This window comes from Myotis daubentonii, chromosome 5 (genome assembly GCF_963259705.1).
Source record: "Myotis daubentonii chromosome 5, mMyoDau2.1, whole genome shotgun sequence".
Taxonomy (NCBI): domain Eukaryota; kingdom Metazoa; phylum Chordata; class Mammalia; order Chiroptera; family Vespertilionidae; genus Myotis; species Myotis daubentonii.
The window spans coordinates 73,402,957-73,421,307 of NC_081844.1; the positions used below are offsets into that span (position 1 = coordinate 73,402,957).

Sequence of the window (18,351 nt, forward strand, 5' to 3'; positions counted from 1 at the left end):
ACAACTGCCCAGAGGGTCTTCCCTTTCCTCTCCCTCCCTCTTGTGTTCTCTCTCTCTCTCTCTCTCTCTCTCTCTCTCTCTCTCTCCTTCCCACACTCTGTACAGTCAAGAAGAGAAGTTCTGATAACAGGAAGTCAGGGGGAACTCCAGGCACTGTGACCTTGATGACAGATGCAGTGTGGTTTGGGGGGTAGAGTACTGGTACAGGGTATACAAGGAACACACCTCAAGGCAGAATAATAATAATTATTATAATAACAATATTATACATCCAGGACAAACCTAGCTGCCCCAACCCAAATGCAAAATCTGTATATCCAGTAGAGTCCGGTGGCTAGAGGGAGGGGGTCCCCACCTGCCCCCCCAGGCCTTACTCATACTGGCTCCCTGAGGAGGGGCCTGCCCCTCCTCCTTCTCCCTGATGAAGCTTGGCACAGGGTGGGGAGGCTGGCACTGCCAACACCGCCCCTCTGTGATGGGCATGCCTGCACAGGGTAGAGAAAGAAAGGAGGGGAACCCCACCTCCCCCCAATGGCCTGGCTGCGAGGGATGGAGGGGCAAGCCTGTGAGGGACCAAGGGGTGGTAGCTGTGGGGTGTGGCTACTCAGAGCCCCTCTCCGAACCCTCCTGGCTCTTCCTTCGGGCCTGCCCGTGGCAGGAAGGGGCCAGGGACACGCACAGCACAGACAGGGCATGCAGAGCGGGACCATGGCATGCTTGGCCCGCCAGGTGCCATCTGGCCAGCCTGGACTGTTGGACGGCTGTCAGAGGGCAGAGTGGGTGGTGGAGTCCAAGGGGCCCCTCTTGGGCTGGGCTGATGATTCAGTCTGTGGTGGGGCCTCCTGGGAGTTGGGCCCCGGGGCAGGCAGCTGCAGAAATTCTGGAAGCACCAGGTCCTCTTTGCGCAGAAGGCCCCTTTGGTCGTGGGCCCCGCTGCTTTGTACCCGGTTCAGCAGCTCCACCAGGCCTGGGGGTGGCCACAGGGTCAGGGGCCCACCCACACAGGCCCGCACACACTGTTCCCCCACAGTCCTGCTGCCACACTGTGGCCACAGCCTCCCACCCCTGCACCAATGCCCCCTCTGGCCCCCATCCCTGCCCTGCTGGTCCTCCAACCTCCTGTTCCAGCTCAGATGACATTTGGCCCCCTGATGCCATCTCAGTGCTCCCAACTCCACTGGTCCCTAGCTCCCACCATCCCCAAGGTACCTTCAATGTCACAGGTCTGTCGATTCCCAGTGACACTACTGGGAGCCTCGGCCAGGGAGTTGAGCGGCACTGGAGGGAGATGGATGCCCTTGTCCTGGGTTCCAGGTGTGGTGCGCTGCGAGAACGTGGGGTCAGAGCCACAACCAGGAGGGGAGGTGTGGTGGGCAAAAGAGGGCTCTCCGCCTCTCACTCACCTGGCTTCGGCGGGGAGATGTGTCGCCAGTTTCGGAAATCTTCACACCTGTGGCAGAGAGCGCCGCCTTTTGTGTTCATCTCCCGCCTGGAGCCCCCCTTGCTCCTGGGTCGGCCAGCCCCGGGGACCACGCATGGGGCCAACATTCCCTACCTGGGAGAGTGTCCAACACCAGTCTCTGGGCCGCCACCGAGCTCACTAGCTTCCCCAGGTCCAGCGGCTGCTTCTCGCCTGGCTGCGGGGTCAGGTCAGCAGCCCGCCGGCCAGGCCGCCCGCTTCCCGCCGCCCCGCCCCGCCCCCGCCCCAGCCCCGCTGCTCACCCGGCGCAGCTCGATCTGGTGTGCGCTCAGGCAGTGCTTCGCCAGGATGGGCTGCAGCGCCTCCTGCAGCCGCTTGGTGGGTTTGGCCGAGATGAGCACCACGCGCTGCAGCGCCGCCAGCTCCAGCCTGCACGGGACCCTCGGGCTGCGGAAGGGCGGAGCGCCGGCCCCGCCTCTCCTCCCCACCCACACCCGCCAGCCCCGGGAGGAGGCGGGCCCTGAACCGGGGAGCCGAGCCAGCTTGGGGGTGGGGACTTAGTCCCGGGAGAGGTGTTAGCACCAGGGGAAGGGCCTGCAGGGAAGAACAGTGGCTTGAACACCGACCCCAACCCAGGCCTCGCGGGAGGGGCACTCACTGGAAGGTGATCCTGTTTTCCAGCCTCACTTCCTGGTCCGCCAGCACGGCGCAGTCCTGATCCAGGACCAGGGCCTTCTGCAGACGCCAGGCAGGGTCTGAGTCCTCCCCACCCCTCGCTATCCCCGCTGTCCCCGGGAACCACCTACACTTCTTTAGGGGCTGCCCTGAAGTTTAGAGGGAAGGGCGGATGGGCAGGTGAGAGGTACAGATGAGGATGCGTTAGGAACCTGGCTGGAGGCCGAGTCTGGTATGGCCAAGGCCAGGGAGAAGGGTGGCAAGATTGCTGGACAGATTGCAAAAAGAAGGGAGTTATGGGAAACCTGGGAGGCAGGGAGGGCGACGAAATGGTAATGGGGCTGTTTGGGTAAGAGGCAGGCTTAGGTCCTCGATCATATGGCGCCTCTTCCTGGTCCAGGGCAGGGTCTGCCTCCTGGACAGCTGCCCCTTGTCCCTCAGGCATGTGAATCCCACCCAGACCAGCTGGACGCAATTCCTCCTTCAACACCCGCCTTTGGGCAGCTACCCAGGCCTTGTCCCTTTTGGACATTTGTCCACTTCTCTCCAGCCCCACCTATTAAGGACACTTCTTGTGTCCTCGCTGCAAAAAGGGCTCTTCCCCCCATGTCTGCTGTGAGGACTGGAGGATGTGAAGTGCCTGGCACAGTGCCTGGCACACAGTAGGTACATAAACAGTAGCTGTAGGGATTACTGCTCCCAGAGGCTCTGCTACCTGTACGGCCCAGGGCAGGGAGGCGGCCTCTCCCCCCCCGTGGGCCTGTGCTGAGCCGCAGGGACAGGTGGAGTGTGGGTGGTGAAGTTATATTTAGCAGACGTGATCGGTCTGGGTGTGGAGGCTGCTCTGGAGGCTTGAGAGAAGGGGCAGAGCTCTTCCCTCTCCTGCCCTCACACTCCCACGCTCTGGGCCTCTGAACATGCCCTGAACTTCTTACCACCTCCAGGCCTTCACTCCCCCCACAACTCCTCCTCCTCCTCCTCAACTGCTGCCTCTTCCAGGAAACCTTCCTGCAACCAACCAGGAATGCCTACCTCACCCCAGAAACCCTCGGGCGGGGGTGTGGGGGGGCGGCGTTCCACTCCTCCTCCCTGATCACATCCTGTCTGGCTCACCTCCAGCCAGTGGACCTGGAGGACAGAGCTTAGGCCCAGGTCTCTCTGCCCACCCACCTGGCAGGGCCTTAAGCCTTATCTACTGGATGAATAAAACCCGACAGGCCTTCTGGGATGCAGCAGTCTTACTTTAGATACCTCCCTTACTGGAAGCCTTACTTTAAAGTGAGTTTTCCCCTAGACCCCTCTTTAAAGCTATGCTAATTTGCACCTAAAGGAAAGTTTTCATAGGTTAGGTGCATTTGGGTGCTCCTAGTAGCAGAGGAGGTGAGGGCTCCCCCAAATGGTCATTTCAGGGATGGGCAGTCTGAGCTGGGAGTGCTGCAGAAAAACCTTCAGAAACCATCAGAGTGAGGATGATGGGTGAAGCTGGAAAGCAGGATGGGCTGGGGGGGGGGGGGGGGAGATAAGATTTTTGGAGGCTGAGAGTGGATAACTGAGTTTAAGTGAGGAGTTGGTGCTGAGTTGATTTGGAGTTGGGCATGAGACAGGGGTAGGGTGGATAGGGGCTGGAAGCGGGTGAGGATATGGGATGGAATTGGAATTAGTGGTCCAGGGGATTAGGAATGGAAGTGGGGTTGAAGTGATAGCTGAGCAGAGACAGGAATGGGGTTGGGATCAGGATCAGGAAGGGAGTTGGGGACCAGGCCAAGTTCTCACCTGCTCGTTGCCCACCAGGTAGACCTTGATATCAGGTAGAGAGAGGCCTCGCTTCTCACAGATGCCGGCCAGCATGGCCCGGATGGTGAGGCCAGGTCGGGCCAGGACCAAGGAGGCTGTGCCATCAGGCAGGTACACGCAGCAATACTTCCCCTGCCGGCTTTCACTCTCACCTTCCGAGCTCCCAAGGCTCTTCCGATGGCTCTAATTCAGGGCAGGAGTGGTGAGGAGGTCGTGTGTACACATCCAGACAGGTCTACAGACCGGTAAGCTCACTGGGACACATACATGCACGCATGCACCCCCCCCCCCAAGAGCACACCTGTCCTCTTACAGGAACACATGTACTGTATGCTCAACTAGGCATATGGGCACCCAGAGGCAGGTCCATCCACTGCTACCCCACCCCCCGCCACACACACACACACACACACACACACACACACACATACTGTGTACATCGGGCACACACATTGGCTGAAGAGGAGATGTCCTCACCATGGAGCCCAATATGGTGAGGACAGGTAGAAAGTAAGGAGATGGAGGGGCTGGCTATGGGGAGCAAGCTGGGGAGATGGATGTGGGGTGGTGGCCACACAAAGCGGCCCTAGCCCGCACTTTGCCCCCCCCCCCCCCCCCGCAGGTGCTTACCTCAGATTTGCTGTTGAGGAAGGCGAGGAAGCCCAGGTCCAGGCTGGCGGAGGAGCTGAGGGAGCCCGGGCACTCCTGTCGCGAGGCCGGATTTGCTGCTGTGCCCGACAGTTCTAGGGGAGAGGCAGCAATAAGCAGGCAGCCTCCTCCCCAGCCCATCCCTCTGTGAGGCCTGTCCCCGCCAGGGGACCCCGTTGGAGCGCCCTTGCCTGCGTCTAACGGGGTTTGGGTTCCTACAAGCATCGCTACTGAGGGAGCTTCCCAGACTTTGGGGGTCTAACCTGGGAACCTAACCGCCTGGGGAACGTGGTGGCCCCCGGGACCTGCATGTATCTCGGTTTTCACAAACGTACAGGCTGAGGACAGGTAGGAGGAGGGGGCATTCTCGAGGCTTGCCCAAACCCCCGCCCCCACTCTTCCCGAGGCCAGCTCCCGCTCTCACCCCTGCGGAAGGACTTGCGGAGCGGGCGGCCCCCGGGGCCCTCGGCCGGCGGCAGCTGCCCCAGCTCCTCCACACCCAGCGGCAGCGACTTCCCGGGCTTCAGCTTCGGCTTCTGCAGGTGCAGGGGAGGCACTGGCACCGCATGCAGACCGCGAGCAACCCCGCAGATCCGCACCGGCCCCCTGTCCCCCGTAGCCCAGCGTCCGCACCTTCCTGGTGGCGTCGGGGCTGCCGAGGCGCAAGGAGTCAGGTTCCCGTAGGGGGCGCCCCTGGGCCTCCGCCAGGAGGCACTCGCGGTACAGCGGGGACTTGACGAAGCGCGCATAGCTGTCGAACTTCATCAGATTGAAGATCTACGGGGACGGGCGCCTCGACGGTGAGCTCGCGTCCCGCCGGGCTCCCGGGGTCGGCCTGGTCTCTAACTAGGGAGGGAGCCCGAGCCCTGCCCACCCGGCTCCGAGGCCCCGGCCCCGCCCCTGCTCCTGGCCCGCTCACATCTCAACCAAGCACCGCCCCTACCTTTGCTGCGTCCCGCCCCTGACACCCCCCCCCTTCACCACAGCCTCAGGTACCTACCCCTGAACAGCGCCCCGCCCCCCTATTTATTTGTCCCCAAGCCCACAACCACATTTCCCCCGCCCACCGCTCATCCCCGACCCGGCGCCGCTCAGGCTCCGCCCCTGGACCTGGCCCCGCCTCTTCTCCACGTGGTCCCCTCCGAGGCCACGCCCTCTCACCTGCAGCTGCTGTGCCCGGAACATGTCCGGCCGCGGCTCAGCCAGCATCTCCTCACCCACCCAGGCCTGCCGGTCGATGTTCACGGGGCTCAGCGCCTGGCTGGACAGGAACTCCTGGTAGATGTTGCGGGCCTCCTGAGCCAGCTGGGGCAGGCGGGACAGGAAACGGTCAGGGGCACCGCCCAGGCCCTGGTCCCAGCTCTCCCTCCGCCTCAGCTCCCCGCTCGCCGCACCTGCTGGGTGTCGCTGGCAGGGATCTGCTGGAAGCGCTCACAGGCCTTCCAGAAAGTCAGGTTCTCAGCACTGAACTCCTTCTTCAGGAACTCCTGGGGCGGATGAAGGTCAGAGACCCAGTCAGGGGATGTGGTCAAAGAGATCGGGATAGAGTCTATCCGATAGAGCCTCAGGGCTAAGAGGCCAAGCCAGACCGATAGTGCCAGACAAACAGGCGGGGCCAGATTCAGAGCAGAGAGAAAAAGAGAGGGGCCCAGACAAGGGCAGAGAGAAACAAGTGCCCGCTGGGAAAGGAGGAAAAGGGTGCCAAAGCTAAGCTGTGGAGGAGGCAGCTGACAGAGGAGTCCCACTGGCCAGCCTGAAGCTCTGCCCATGCCCCCAGCCCCACTGCCATCCACCCTCCCAATCCCACTCCAGGGATTACCGTGAAGTAAGCCAGGCCCAGCGGGTCCTGCAACAGCCGCTCAAAGGACAGGCCCCAGCTGGCCACAGGCTGCTCCTCAGTGGGGAAGGGGCTGCTGGGGCCACTGGGGAGGCTGTGGATGCTGAGGGAGCTGCCTCGGCCCTCGCTCTGGTCCTGGGGTCCCACCGTGCTGCTCAGCTCTGCAGGGGGATAGACAAGTGGATGTGAACTTTGCAGCCTTCCCCTTGGCCCAACCCCATGTGCAGATCCTTTCCCCGGAAAAGATAGCAAGTGGCAGGGGTATCCCACCCCATTTTCACACCCCCCCCCCCCCCCCGCCAGGTTTCCTCCACCGGCTGGTCACTTACCTCCATCGGAGACAGCCAAAACCTACAAGAGATCCGAGGGAGAAAATCAGAGTGCAGCCCAGGACGGATTCTCAAAGAACAGTCCTCGGACCAGTCCACAGACTGGAGCCGTGTTCTCTTCTGCCTGGAGGACCGTGCTGGGCACTCCCAGCCAGGCCACTGCTTGTTCGAGGTGTTGCTTAGGCTGTCCCCAGGCCCCTTCCATCATGTGCCCCTTCCCTGTGTGCTGGTGTCCTCCAGGCGCCCCTGGCTCCCTCCTCCGGCGCCTGCTGGGTAAGCCCAGGTATACAGCATGGTGGGTAGACTTTATGTCCTGTCTCTGCCACTTACTAGCTGTATGACTTTGGGCAAGTTACTTGTTTGTCTCCATCTGCTAATAGGGGACGATGATAATAATAGTAACTCACTTCCTGGGGCTGTTGTGAGGACCAAATCAGTTTAAAGTATTTGCAGCATCGGGAACAGTGGCCGGCATGCGTAAGCGCTATGTCCATGTTGTCTTTGAAGAAGGAGAAATGCCTCTAAAACTGATGATTTCCTTATAGCAACTGTTTCCTTTTAGGGCCTAGAGTCTCCCTTGTGTCCCACCCCCTTGGCCAGAGCACAGGAAACTATTTTATAGTACAGAGCAGTGGTCCTCAAGCTTCAGGGTGCTTGAGAGAGCCTGGGAGGGCTCCACCGCCAGGGATTCCAGTTCAGTAGGTCCAGGATGGGGCCGTTGCTAACAAGCTCCTGGGTGATGCTGACACTGCTGGTCCATGGACCACACTGCGAGTGGCATTGCTGTAGAGACCAACTCCATCCCCCTCCTTCCCTCCACACAACTCCAGCGTCTCTGGGAATCCCAATCGTTAGTGGAACAGGAAAACCCTCCCTTCCAAATGACTCTTGCTTGGTCTTCCTACCTTCCTAGCAGCTCCTCCAGCCTCCTCATCATCTCCTACCCACGGAAGGTGGCTGCTACCCCTCCCTTACTCTGTCCTGGGCCCTTTCTCCACCCATATATCCCCAGCTCCAAACACACACAGCCAGCTTCCTGCTAACATCTCCGCCCAATGTCCCTCATGCGCTTCAAATTCATCGGGTCCCCAGTGGAAGCCACCTCTGCCACCACCACAGCAGGGCACCCAACCCGTCCCCTGCACCCTGCCTTCTCATCACCTGAGCTCCCAGCAGCAGGGCTTGACTCATCCTGATTTCTCCCACCCTCTCCCCGCCTACATGTTCACGAGGCCCTGGAACAGGAGCCTCCACCACCTGTGCCTTCTTTCCATCCCCACTGGAAACAAGTCTGCAAAGACCCTCCCCCAGGAAGCTGCTCCCTGCCCTCCCACTCTGGCTGCGGCCCCTCTCTCCCCCGCTTGCACCTGGGGCACGCAGGTCACAGACAGAGGTGCGCCGGAGCTGGCCTGCAGATATGTAGGACATTACTAATATCTTGGTCCTCAAAATGTTTTTTTTTTCTTCTTTTAAGTTTGAAGTGGTTTCCCACATTTAGAAATGAGGAGTTTGGCCCTGGCCAAATGTGGCTCAGTTGGTTGGGCATCCTCCTGTGCACCGAAAGGTTGCCGGTTCAATTCCTGGTCAGGACACATGCCTGGGTTTTGGGCTCCATCCCCAGTAGGGAGCATGCAGGAGGCAGTCAATTAATGTCTCTCTCTCTCTCCCTCTCTAAAATCAATAAAAACATTTTTAAAAAATCAGGAGTTTTACAGAAAACCCCAGCTGTCTGTCTCCCCTTTAAGACTATAATGCCCCAGCTACCTGAGTCCTTCCAGCATGGCACCCTTGGCTGGCACTGGGCAGCAGCCAGTGTCAAAAGGGGCTCATACCCTAGCCCGTTTGGCTCAGTGGATAGAGTGTCGGCCTGCGGACTGAAGGGTCCTGGGTTTGATTCCAGTCAAGGGCACATGCCCGGGTTGCATGCTTGGTCCCCAAAAGGGCGCATGCAGGAGGCATCCTATCAATGATCCTCATCATTGATGTCTCTGTCTCCCTCTCCCTCTCCCTTCCTCTCTGAAATCAATTTTTTTAAAGGAAGGCGCTCAGGCTCTGCTCGGGTCCCTGGGGCCAGTTGGATGTATTGATGTTACTTATGGAAGCAGGTGCTGCCCCAGGCTGTGTGAGTTCAAATCTGTGCTGTGTGACTTGGACAGGGTGCCTCCCCTCTCTGTGCCTCAGTTTCTTCTATACAAATGGAGCAAATAAAGGTCCTGACTTGAAAGGGTTGCTGTAGCCGAAACCGATTTGGCTCAATGGATAGAGCGTCGGCCTGCGGACTGAAAGGTCCCAGGTTCGATTCCGGTCAAGGGCATGTACCTGGGTTGCGGGCATATCCCCAGTGGGAGATGTGCAGGAGGCAGCTGATCGATGTTTCTCTCTCATCGATGTTTCTAACTCTCTATCTCTCTCCCTTCCTCTCTGTAAAAAATCAATAAAATATATTTAAAAAAAAAAAAAAAGAAAGGGTTGCTGTGATTAAATACGTTAAATATATATAAAGAGCTCAGGACACTATGGCATATGTAAATAATATTGACAACAGTAAGATTGTTGTTGTTGTATTGGTGTCTGACCCTGCTCCCGCTTTCAAGTTTGTGGGTCCTGCCACAGAGGAGAGAGCACAGATTCAAATCCCAGCCTTTTCTAGTTTCATAACCGTGGTCTCCTCCCGGAGCCTCCTTTCCCACCAGGAGCACTAGGATCAGATACTGCGGAGGAGGAGGGAAAGTTTTCACCGGGGCCTGGCTGGGCCTGGAATCGGCTCCCAGCGCACCCCGCCCAGCCCTCCCCCTCCTGCCTTTGCTCGGTCCCATCTAATGGTTTCATCTGAGTCATCTCCCACCACAGCTGGAGAAAGTCCCAACTGCTGGGATGTGTGAGGAAGACCCGCCCCTTCCAGCCTGCTCTTTCCCTTCCTGGCACCTGCCTGCCCAGGCTGCTCTGCAGCTGTTCCCAGCCGCATCGCCATGGTCAGAGCCCTCCCTGCAGGTCTCTGGGAACCATCCTGACTCCCCACCCTTCTAGGGGTGCCACTTGGTCCTGCCCCCTCCTGTACCCACTGGCCTCCTCTGGCCTGTCCTCCAACCTGGGCAGAGCCCCCCTGACTGCAGGGGCCAGGCCAGGGCCTCAGAGAGGGCAAAGGTTCCCACACCGGAGCCAGCCCTCACGCCTGGTCTGTTTGCACTGGGTCAAATTGATTTTCTGTGTCTTTAGGTGGAGCCAGCCCCCAGATCCTCCGCAGGCCCCACTCCCTGCCCCGGGAGGCCGGGCAGGTGCTGAGCTATAGCTGAAGCCCTGCGTGGGCCTGGCGAATGACCCCCCTCGGCCTCCCTCTTTCCCCTCCCTCACCTCCACCCTGCACTTTATCAGACCTTTCCCCTCACCCCTACAGACTCCTGCTTCCGGCTTTGCTCTTTCCTCTGCCTGGTATCTTCTCCTGCTCCCCTACCCAACAGCTCTCCAATCTCTGCCCACTGACATCAGTCTCCCCCAAATATCAGCTGCCCGACGCCCTCTGCCCACCCAGCTTCTACCCACCCATTTCTGGGCATCTTCCCTTATCAGTCTGGTAGCATCCAGGGGGCAGGCCTGGGTTGTAGGAGGGAACCAACCTGAACTCCATTCCACGAAGACCCTTCCTTGCCCCAGTGCTCCCAAGTAGCCCTCCTCTGCGCCCCAGGTGGCCCCAGCACTCCCTCCCCCACCAGGGATGCTCCACATGAACACCCCATCTCCGAGGCCTGCAGTTCACCTTCCTGAACCCCTCCTGCCCCACTGGTGGTAGATCTTTGTGGTTGAGGTCAAGGCAGGATAGGGACGGAGATCAGAGGTGGGAGAGGGTGGAGATGGAGTCCAGTTCCAGTTCCACTATTCTGGGGCAAGTAACTTCCCTTCTCTGGGCCTCAGTTTCCCCCTGGGTAGCATGTGGCTCAGCATTCCCAACATGCTGGGGCTGCTGGGAAGGGCAGACGAGGCCCGTAGGTGAAAGCAGCCGGCCGGTGGTGGTCCGGGCTCCGCTGACATGCTGATGCCCCGGCTCCTACCTGCCCAGGCTCCCAGGCCCAGGGAACTCGCACTGAGCAGGGCTGGCCTGGCCCCACCCGGCCTGCCTGAGGAGAAGTGGTGAGTGAATGGGGAGAAAAGGGGAAGAGAGGATGAGGAAGGGTGTGGTGGCCAGTGGCATCCCCAACCCATGGTCGGGCCTCAGCCTGCCATACTTTTTCTTAGGAGATGGGCCCTGGGGGAGCCGCTGGACTCTGAGCGCACTGAGGTGAGGGTGGCCGGTTTCCTGAGCTCCCGTGTGTGACCGGCACTCTCTGACAGTCCGTGTCCTTGCTCTCATGCCATCCTCACATCCTGGTCCTGTGCGGCAGCTACTGTTACTCCCATGTCACAGGTGAGGAAACCTAGGCCGCAGAAGTCACGCGGCTTCGAGGTGGCTGGGCTGCAATCGGAACCCGAGTGCGCCCGACTCTGGAGCCTGAGGTCTCCCCTCCACTAAGTTGCCTCCCAGGATGGAAAGGAGACATCCCAGGGGAGCTGGGAGGCCCAGGGCCTCAGCCCTTGGGCCACAGGTGGGCAAGGTCAATTGGGAGTATAGGGCCCAGTGGCTCCTCATGAGCCCGGACCCCTGGAGAGGTCAGACCCTCAAAGGGAGGGTCAACTTACTGCGTGTCCTCTGTGCTGGGCACTCTGTACCATCATCTCATTCTAACTTGGGGAAGCAGAGGCCCAGAGACACCCACAGAGAACCCTAGGAGCCTGGCCCCTTCAGTCTGAGCCAGCCCTATGGTCCCGACCCCAGACTTGGCCCCTCAGTAAGGCCACCTGTCACTCAGGGACTGGGCCTGAGATGGAGGGCCCAGAACAGTGGTTCTCAACCTTCCTAATGCCGCGGACCTTTAATACAGTTCCTCATGTTGTGGTGACCCCCAATTTCATTGTTACAAATTGAACATAATTAAAGCATAGCACCGAAACCGGTTTGGCTCAGTGGATAGAGCGTCGGCCTGCGGACTGAAAGGTCCCGGGTTCGATTCCGGTCAAGGGCATGTACCTGGGTTGCGGGCACATCCCCAGTAAGAGGTGTGCAGGAGGCGGCTGATCGATGTTTCTCTCTCATTGATGTTTCTAACTATCTCTCTCCCTTCCTCTCTGTAAAAAATCAGTAAAATATATATATTTTTAAAAAGCATAGCGATTAATCACAAAAACAATATGTAATTATAGATGTGTTTTCCGATGGTCTTAGGCGACCCCTGTGAAAGGTTGAGAACCGCTGGTCCAGAGGGAGAGTGGGCTGTGCCTTGCCGGTCTCCTTGTCGGGTGGGGACGATTAACCAGGCCTCTGGGGATTGACAGACACAATAACCACCCCTCCCAGCGTTTCCCACGTCTGGACCTTTCTCCAGGCCATGCCCTCCTCCAGCTGGCACATCCTTTCAGGATACCTGCCCTGCCACAGTGCACACGGGAGGGAGGAGGTCAGTTCTCCCTCCCCAGGCCCCTCTAGCCTTCTCTATCCCTGACCAGCGCTCTGCCCAAACCTGAATTTGATTCAGGCATTTGTGCTCATGTCTTTTGTGTCTTGCCAGACTGGGAGCTGCTTGAGGGCAGGGGACAGGATGCTGGGCCTGGGATGAGGGCCTGGGCAGAGGTGGCCCGGAGCAGGCCCTACGGAGGGGTTGAATGAGGGAGTGAACAGGTGACGTGGCGGTTGGAGCCGCGTGAAGACATCTCTGGGAAGAGGGCTGAGAGTCATCTCTAAGTGACAGGTTTCACTGCAGTTGCCTGACACGCTGAGTGGCAGAAAGACAAGGCTGAGGAATAAAATTGCCTCTGCAGGGAATGATGGCGGGTGGGGTGGCAGCTGAGGAGGGAGGGGGAGGACAGAGCCAAGCAGTTTGGGGAGGCAAAGGAGCCCTGGTATTGAGTCAGACTAGCCGGGTTCAAATGCAGCCCCTTCTATCCGCCAGCCGCCCTCAGCAAGTCATTTGTTCCGCTGAGCCTCTAGCTGGAGGTAATTCATGGAAGGAGCCAGATACCTAGCTCACAGGTACCTCTCTATGCTCACCCCTGCTGCAGATGCCAGTGCATGTCTGTCTCTCCCTGTTTCAGCTGAACATGGCCTCAGAAAGCTCTCAATGACCAGCAAGTGGCCAATTTGTAGCCCTCGGAACTCCCAAGGTGGCACAGAACATTCAGCACAGGCCCAGGAAGGGCAAAGGTAGACCGTGTGCCGGTTGCTGAGAGGAAAGCCTGTGGGCTTGTGGAGGCCGGGCGCATGGCTTGGGTGCCCTCCTTGCTCTCCATGACTTTGGGCAGAGCAGACATCACTGATGAGGGAAGGGTAGAGGTAAAGTCTGTCTCCGGGCTCCTCCGCTGCCCTCTGGGGTGGGCATGGGAGTGGGCATGGTCCCCCTTGGCCTGGACACCCAAGTGTCATGCCTCCGGTAGGAGTGTGAGGCCCAAGGGTTCTTGAACTTTCAGTCAACTTGATGGTAGAAACAGTGAGGTGGACGACTGGGCTAACTTGGAGGGACCTGCCTCTCTCCTACACAGCTAGCCTGGGGCTGGGCAATAAGCAGATGCTGGAAGAAGGAGAGACAGAAACAGATCTTGAGAATTAGGAGGCAGCAGTGGGTCTGGGGGTGGCTCAGTTTCCTGATGAGGCGGGGGATCCTTGAAGAGGGGCTGAGAATGAAGGGGTGGGATTGGGCTGACATTTATGGGGCCCTCATAATGGGTCAGGGGGCTCATAGTCACCATTTCACTTCATCATCTCAACAAGCCTCTGATATCTGTTCTATTCTCATTTTACAGATGAAGAAACTGAGGGTCAGAGAGGACCCCTTAGTAAGGGAGAATGGAACCCAGGTTTCCAGACCCAATGGCTTTGTTCCGTAATACTAGGCTGAGGCCTGGTGAGGGGCTAGGACACAGTCTGGCCTTTCTGGGGTTGTTGGGAGGGGCTAGGGGTCTGGCAAGTGAGCTGTTATTCTAGGAGATAAGGGAGGCCCAGCACAACCTGCCCCGTCTGCTGCATGAGTAAAGGAGCTGGACCTGCAAGGGCAGCTCTGACCCAGAGGCCAAGCAGCCAGGGAGAGGGCTTAGGGGGTGGGGCAGCAGCAACAGCCAGGGCATCCTACAGCCCAGCCACCTCTACCCTTCCTGGTAGCCCCGGAATAGAACAGACAAGCTGCACCCATCCCCGGCTGCCCAAGGACTGCCCATGCTGGCAGGAAGCCTGTGGAATAGGTCCAGCTGCAGGGCAGTGACCCAGTGCCAGCTGCCCCTTACTTGACCTTGGGCATCAGAACATGGGGTGAGGAGGGGAGGGCTGAGGCTGAGGTGTGGGGGCTTGGGCCACCATGGGGTGTTCAGGGCCAAGGGGCAGGCCAAGTGTCCCTGCTACCCTAGGATGCAAGCAGCTCCAAAGCAATAGGAGAGGGAGCAGTAAGGGCTGGACCCAGAAGTCTGTGACCAGGTCCCCAGCCGGCCAATCTGGAAGGTGCTGGGGTGAGGGCACCAGGTCCCACCACCTGCTATCTGTACCCAACTTTTTCCACCCACAAGCAGCCTGCAGGCTCTTCTTGCCCAGCCCTGCCTGTGAGCTCCTGGGCTCCACCCTGGGTGTGCCCACCCCTCCCCAAGAGCCTGGCCTGGAGCCTACACTCACCATGCGCCCGTTGGGGACGCCCAGGTGCTTGGGCTTCCCTGGCATGCCTCTGCTGTTCACCGGGCCCCGCCACGGGGGGTACCCACCATGGGGACTGTGGGCAGCGCCACAGGCCAGAGCTTGCAGGGCGGCAGGCAGGCGGCGGAGAGAGCCCAGCTCCGCTCCTGTGGGCCCTCACATCCTGAAAGACCAGCTCACTACCTCTTTTCTCTGCCACAGGAAGTGTCTCTATAGAAACGGAACCACAGAAAAAAGCAAGGTCTAAGAGAGCGAACAGCTTCTTCCTACACACACACACACACACACACACACCACCACCACCACCAATACAACCTTGCAGCGCCCCACACAGGCACCAACACACACAGAGGCCTCTGTGTGCCCAGAGAGGAGCTCAGCTGGTCTGACCCTGCCCAGGGAGCTCCAAGGTCATGCCTGGGCACACAGAAGTGCACGCTCACACACCTAGGCAACTCTGGACACCCCGGCAGGGGCTTCCATGGGCTTGTGTACATGTGCACCGCGTATCCATCCACACGTGGACCTTACTCAGCACACACTTATCTCACACGCGCTGTGGGTTTGGCTTGTGCACATTCAGCACACCTCCTCCAGGCAGTTGTGCCCAGACACTTCTCAGGCAAGTGCCTAATTGGACACCTTGTATGCATGGTCATGTACATACAGAGCATTCAGGTGTGCCTGTCATAAACACACAGGCTCTCCCTCATAAGGATCACCTGGTGTTCAGTCATATGAATGCACAGTCCTGTGGACAGGTACATGTGACAGGCACACCTGCACATAGGCATGTGTAAGCCCACACTCGCCCATCTGGGCAGGGACATGGACCAGGTGCATCGGTGCTCAAAGACACACGTGCATTCACACTCACTTCGCTCACATACAAATCCCACCCACCTCGGTAGAGCCCTGTCAACTGAAGAGTGCCACCCTGTCCTCTCACCCTGGCCCAGTTCCAGATGAACTTGGACCCCTTAGCCAGAATCCTCAGTTTGCCTCTTTCTTAAACATACATGTACCCACTACTTTAAGTATGGACTTAGAGCCCTTAAGTCACCCATTACCCCAGTTTGGGCCCCTCTCTCTAAAGGAAAAGGTGACACCCCCTTTTCCATATTCTACCCTCTACACCCTGCCCCTTTCTAGGCCTGTGACCTAAAACCTTCAGTGGCAGAAACTAAGTCTTTCTTCACCACAAATTCATGTTCTTTACTTCCTGGGAACATGGGTAAACTTTAATTTCCCAGGATACCTTGCTCTAAGGTATGGCCATGTGACTAGCTCCCACCAATTGAATATGAGTGGAATGATGTGTGCTGTTTCTGGACCAAGGCCTTGAAGTAGTATATGCTCTCCACATTCTCTTTTCCCTTTAGCTGGCTGGATACAGAAGATGATGAGGTTCCAAGAGATTGTGGAGACACAGGAAGGAAGAAACCTGGGTCTCTACATTAGTGCCCAAAGGCAAGCCACTCATCAACCAGAAACAGCAGTCTTGGACTGTGACATATGAGCGAGAAACAAACCGCAAACCAATACACACATTAGGGTCTAGCAGCTAGCATTACCCTAGTTAAATCACCCCTGACTCTTGCCTCCTTCCAGACCCTCGCTCCAGGCCACCCAGCCAGAGGGATTCATTCAGACTTGGTGTGTATATGGGGCTTTTATTGGGGAGGCCTGGAGCATTGCTCACGGTGGTTTTGATAAGGAGTGTAAATGTGCTTCTGAGGGGGTGTGGAGTGTGTGATGTGAGTGGAGACTGCCTGCCTGTCTGCTGTGCCATGGATCTGGGCCTGGTTTCAGAGGGGGCTTTACAATTTACAGGGTTTTCTCCCATCCTGACCTCATTTGATCCTCACAACTTCTTTGTGAGTGGTTCTCATTATTCCCATCATATAGATCATGGAACTAGACTCTGAGAGACGTGAGTTGCCCAAGGTTTCACGTCAAGTTAGAGATATGCTAAGCTGTGAATATTTGTGCTTGGGGTGCCAGGAGTTGGACCTAGGCCACCATCAGCCCAAGTGCCAACAGTTCATCTTCCTTCCCCCAAAGACCCAATCACAGGCTCTGCCCGGGACCCCTTCCTAAGGTCATCCTCTCCTGCTCCTGAGAGACACCGCTCCCTCCCCTCCCTCTTCACCATGGATGCCAGTTTTAACTCTGACCACATATCCCCCTCAGGGACCCCGGCAACCCTGGGATTTCCCATCCCTGAGCCCTTATCTACTTTTCTCCACGCCATGGGTGTGTGGCACTTCCATTCCACAGAATACTATTCTCAACTTCTCTCTCTCTGGCTTCCCAAAGGGGATCAGTTACTGATGTTTAGTCTTCCTGTGGGACTTCTGATCCCCTTTCCTGTGGAGACTTCCCTGGCCCAGGCCTTGCCCTCCCGCATCTGGTCCTAATGACCTCCCATTCAATCTCCCAACTTGTTACCTGGCTCCAGTCTCTTCACCACAGCGAGAGCAACCCACATTGGCCACTCCCATGCTTAAAGCCACCCCATTTCCTTCTGGAAAGAGGTCATGTTCCTTAGCTGAGAGTTAAAAGCCTCAATCAAACTCTTGCCCACCACTCTCCAGCCATTCCAAACTGCTTGCATCCCTTATACGTTCAGGGGACCCTCCCTGACTTTGCATTTCCTGTCCCTGCTGTTAAAGATGCCTTTCCTCTGATCACCTCCTATATGCTAAGTACTGTTCTAGATGCTGGGGATTCAGTAGTGACAGTAGCTAACAAAAATCCCGGCCCTCATGGAAGTCTAGTGGAATGTACATGTCCTTGTTTGTATGGATATAAGTAAATCTCTGGAAGGGTATCGCCCTTGGGAGAGGAGAGGCAGAGGACCCTTGTTGTACATGTCTGACTCATTAAAAATACATGAGCCAGAAAAGATGTCTCATCACTTAATCCTGAATAAGTTCATTCATTCATTCAAAAGGGAAGCTTCTTAAAATAAAATAAAGGAGCAACCAACCAAGGTCCCATGTTGTGATCTATAACAGGGGTCGTTGGTTCAAATGTCTAGGCAGTGGTTATCAACCTGTGGGTCGCGACCCCTGAAAATACACCCTGCATATCAGATATTTACATTACGATTCCTAACAGTAGCAAAATTACAGTTATGAAGTAGCAACGAAATTAATTTTATGGTTGGGGGTCACCACAACATGAGGAACTGTATTAAAGGGTCGCGGCACTAGGAAGGTTGAGAACCACTGGAGAGGGACCAGACAGGTGGGGTAAATGAGTGGCCAGCCTGAAGACTAGCTTAGAAGAGGACGGCATTTATAGGGGGCAGTCCATGGGCTTTACTTGGTTGGATCTCCCAATTTTTCCTAAGAAACTGGAAATTTGGATTTCTAATGTGAATTTAAGACTCCTCATTTAAATATATCAGTAGTTAAATCAAGTAATTTTTTATATTTTATTGATTTTTTTACAGAGAGGAAGGGAGAGGGATAGAGAGTTAGAAACATCGATGAGAGAGAAACATCGATCAGCTGCTTCCTGCACACCCCCTACTAGGGATGTGCCTGCAACCAAGGTACATGCCCTTGACCGGAATCGAACCTGGGACCCTTCAGTCCGCAGGCCCATGCTCTATCCACTGAGCCAAACTGGTCAGGGCTGTATTTTGTTTTTTAAAATATATTTTTATTGATCTCAGAGAGGGAGGGAGAGGGGAGAGAGATAGAAACATCAATGATGAGAGAGAATCACTGTTCGATCAGCTGCCTCCTGCACACCCCCTGCTAAGGATTGAGCCTGCAACCCAGGCATGTGCCCTTGACCAGAATCAAACCTGGGACCCTTCAGTCCATAGGCCAACTTTCTATCCACTGAGCCAAACCAGCTAGGGCAAATCATTTATTGAAATAGCATTAGCAGGCAAAACAGAGTTCTATTTGGCTATGGGCCACCAGTTTTCGAA

At 57.2% G+C, this 18,351-nt stretch overlaps 1 protein-coding gene across 1 annotated transcript; it reads right to left on the bottom strand.

The window, feature by feature from the left end:
- Positions 1-231: 231 nt before the first annotated feature.
- RGS14 (regulator of G protein signaling 14) lies at positions 232-14,584 on the bottom strand. Its single transcript, XM_059698214.1, has 15 exons — positions 14,385-14,584; positions 6,704-6,725; positions 6,357-6,535; positions 5,932-6,024; positions 5,699-5,842; positions 5,171-5,314; positions 4,962-5,073; positions 4,520-4,632; positions 3,869-4,072; positions 2,079-2,155; positions 1,723-1,849; positions 1,556-1,637; positions 1,404-1,450; positions 1,210-1,324; positions 232-967 (listed from the first exon to the last, which is right to left on the bottom strand). The coding sequence occupies exons 1-15, from the start codon at positions 14,427-14,429 to the stop codon at positions 765-767; spliced, it is 1,707 nt and encodes a 568-aa protein (XP_059554197.1). The 5' UTR covers positions 14,430-14,584; the 3' UTR covers positions 232-764.
- Positions 14,585-18,351: the final 3,767 nt, after the last annotated feature.

Coding starts and splice junctions, on each gene's coding strand:
- RGS14 (XM_059698214.1), bottom strand. CDS start 14,429: ATGCCAGGGAAGCCCAAGCACCTGGGCGTCCCCAACGGGCGCATG. Junction 1,850..2,078: donor GAAAACAGGATCACCTTCCA/GTGAGTGCCCCT, acceptor GGTCCCGTGCAG/GCTGGAGCTGGCGGCGCTGC. Junction 1,638..1,722: donor ACCAGATCGAGCTGCGCCGG/GTGAGCAGCGGG, acceptor CTGACCCCGCAG/CCAGGCGAGAAGCAGCCGCT.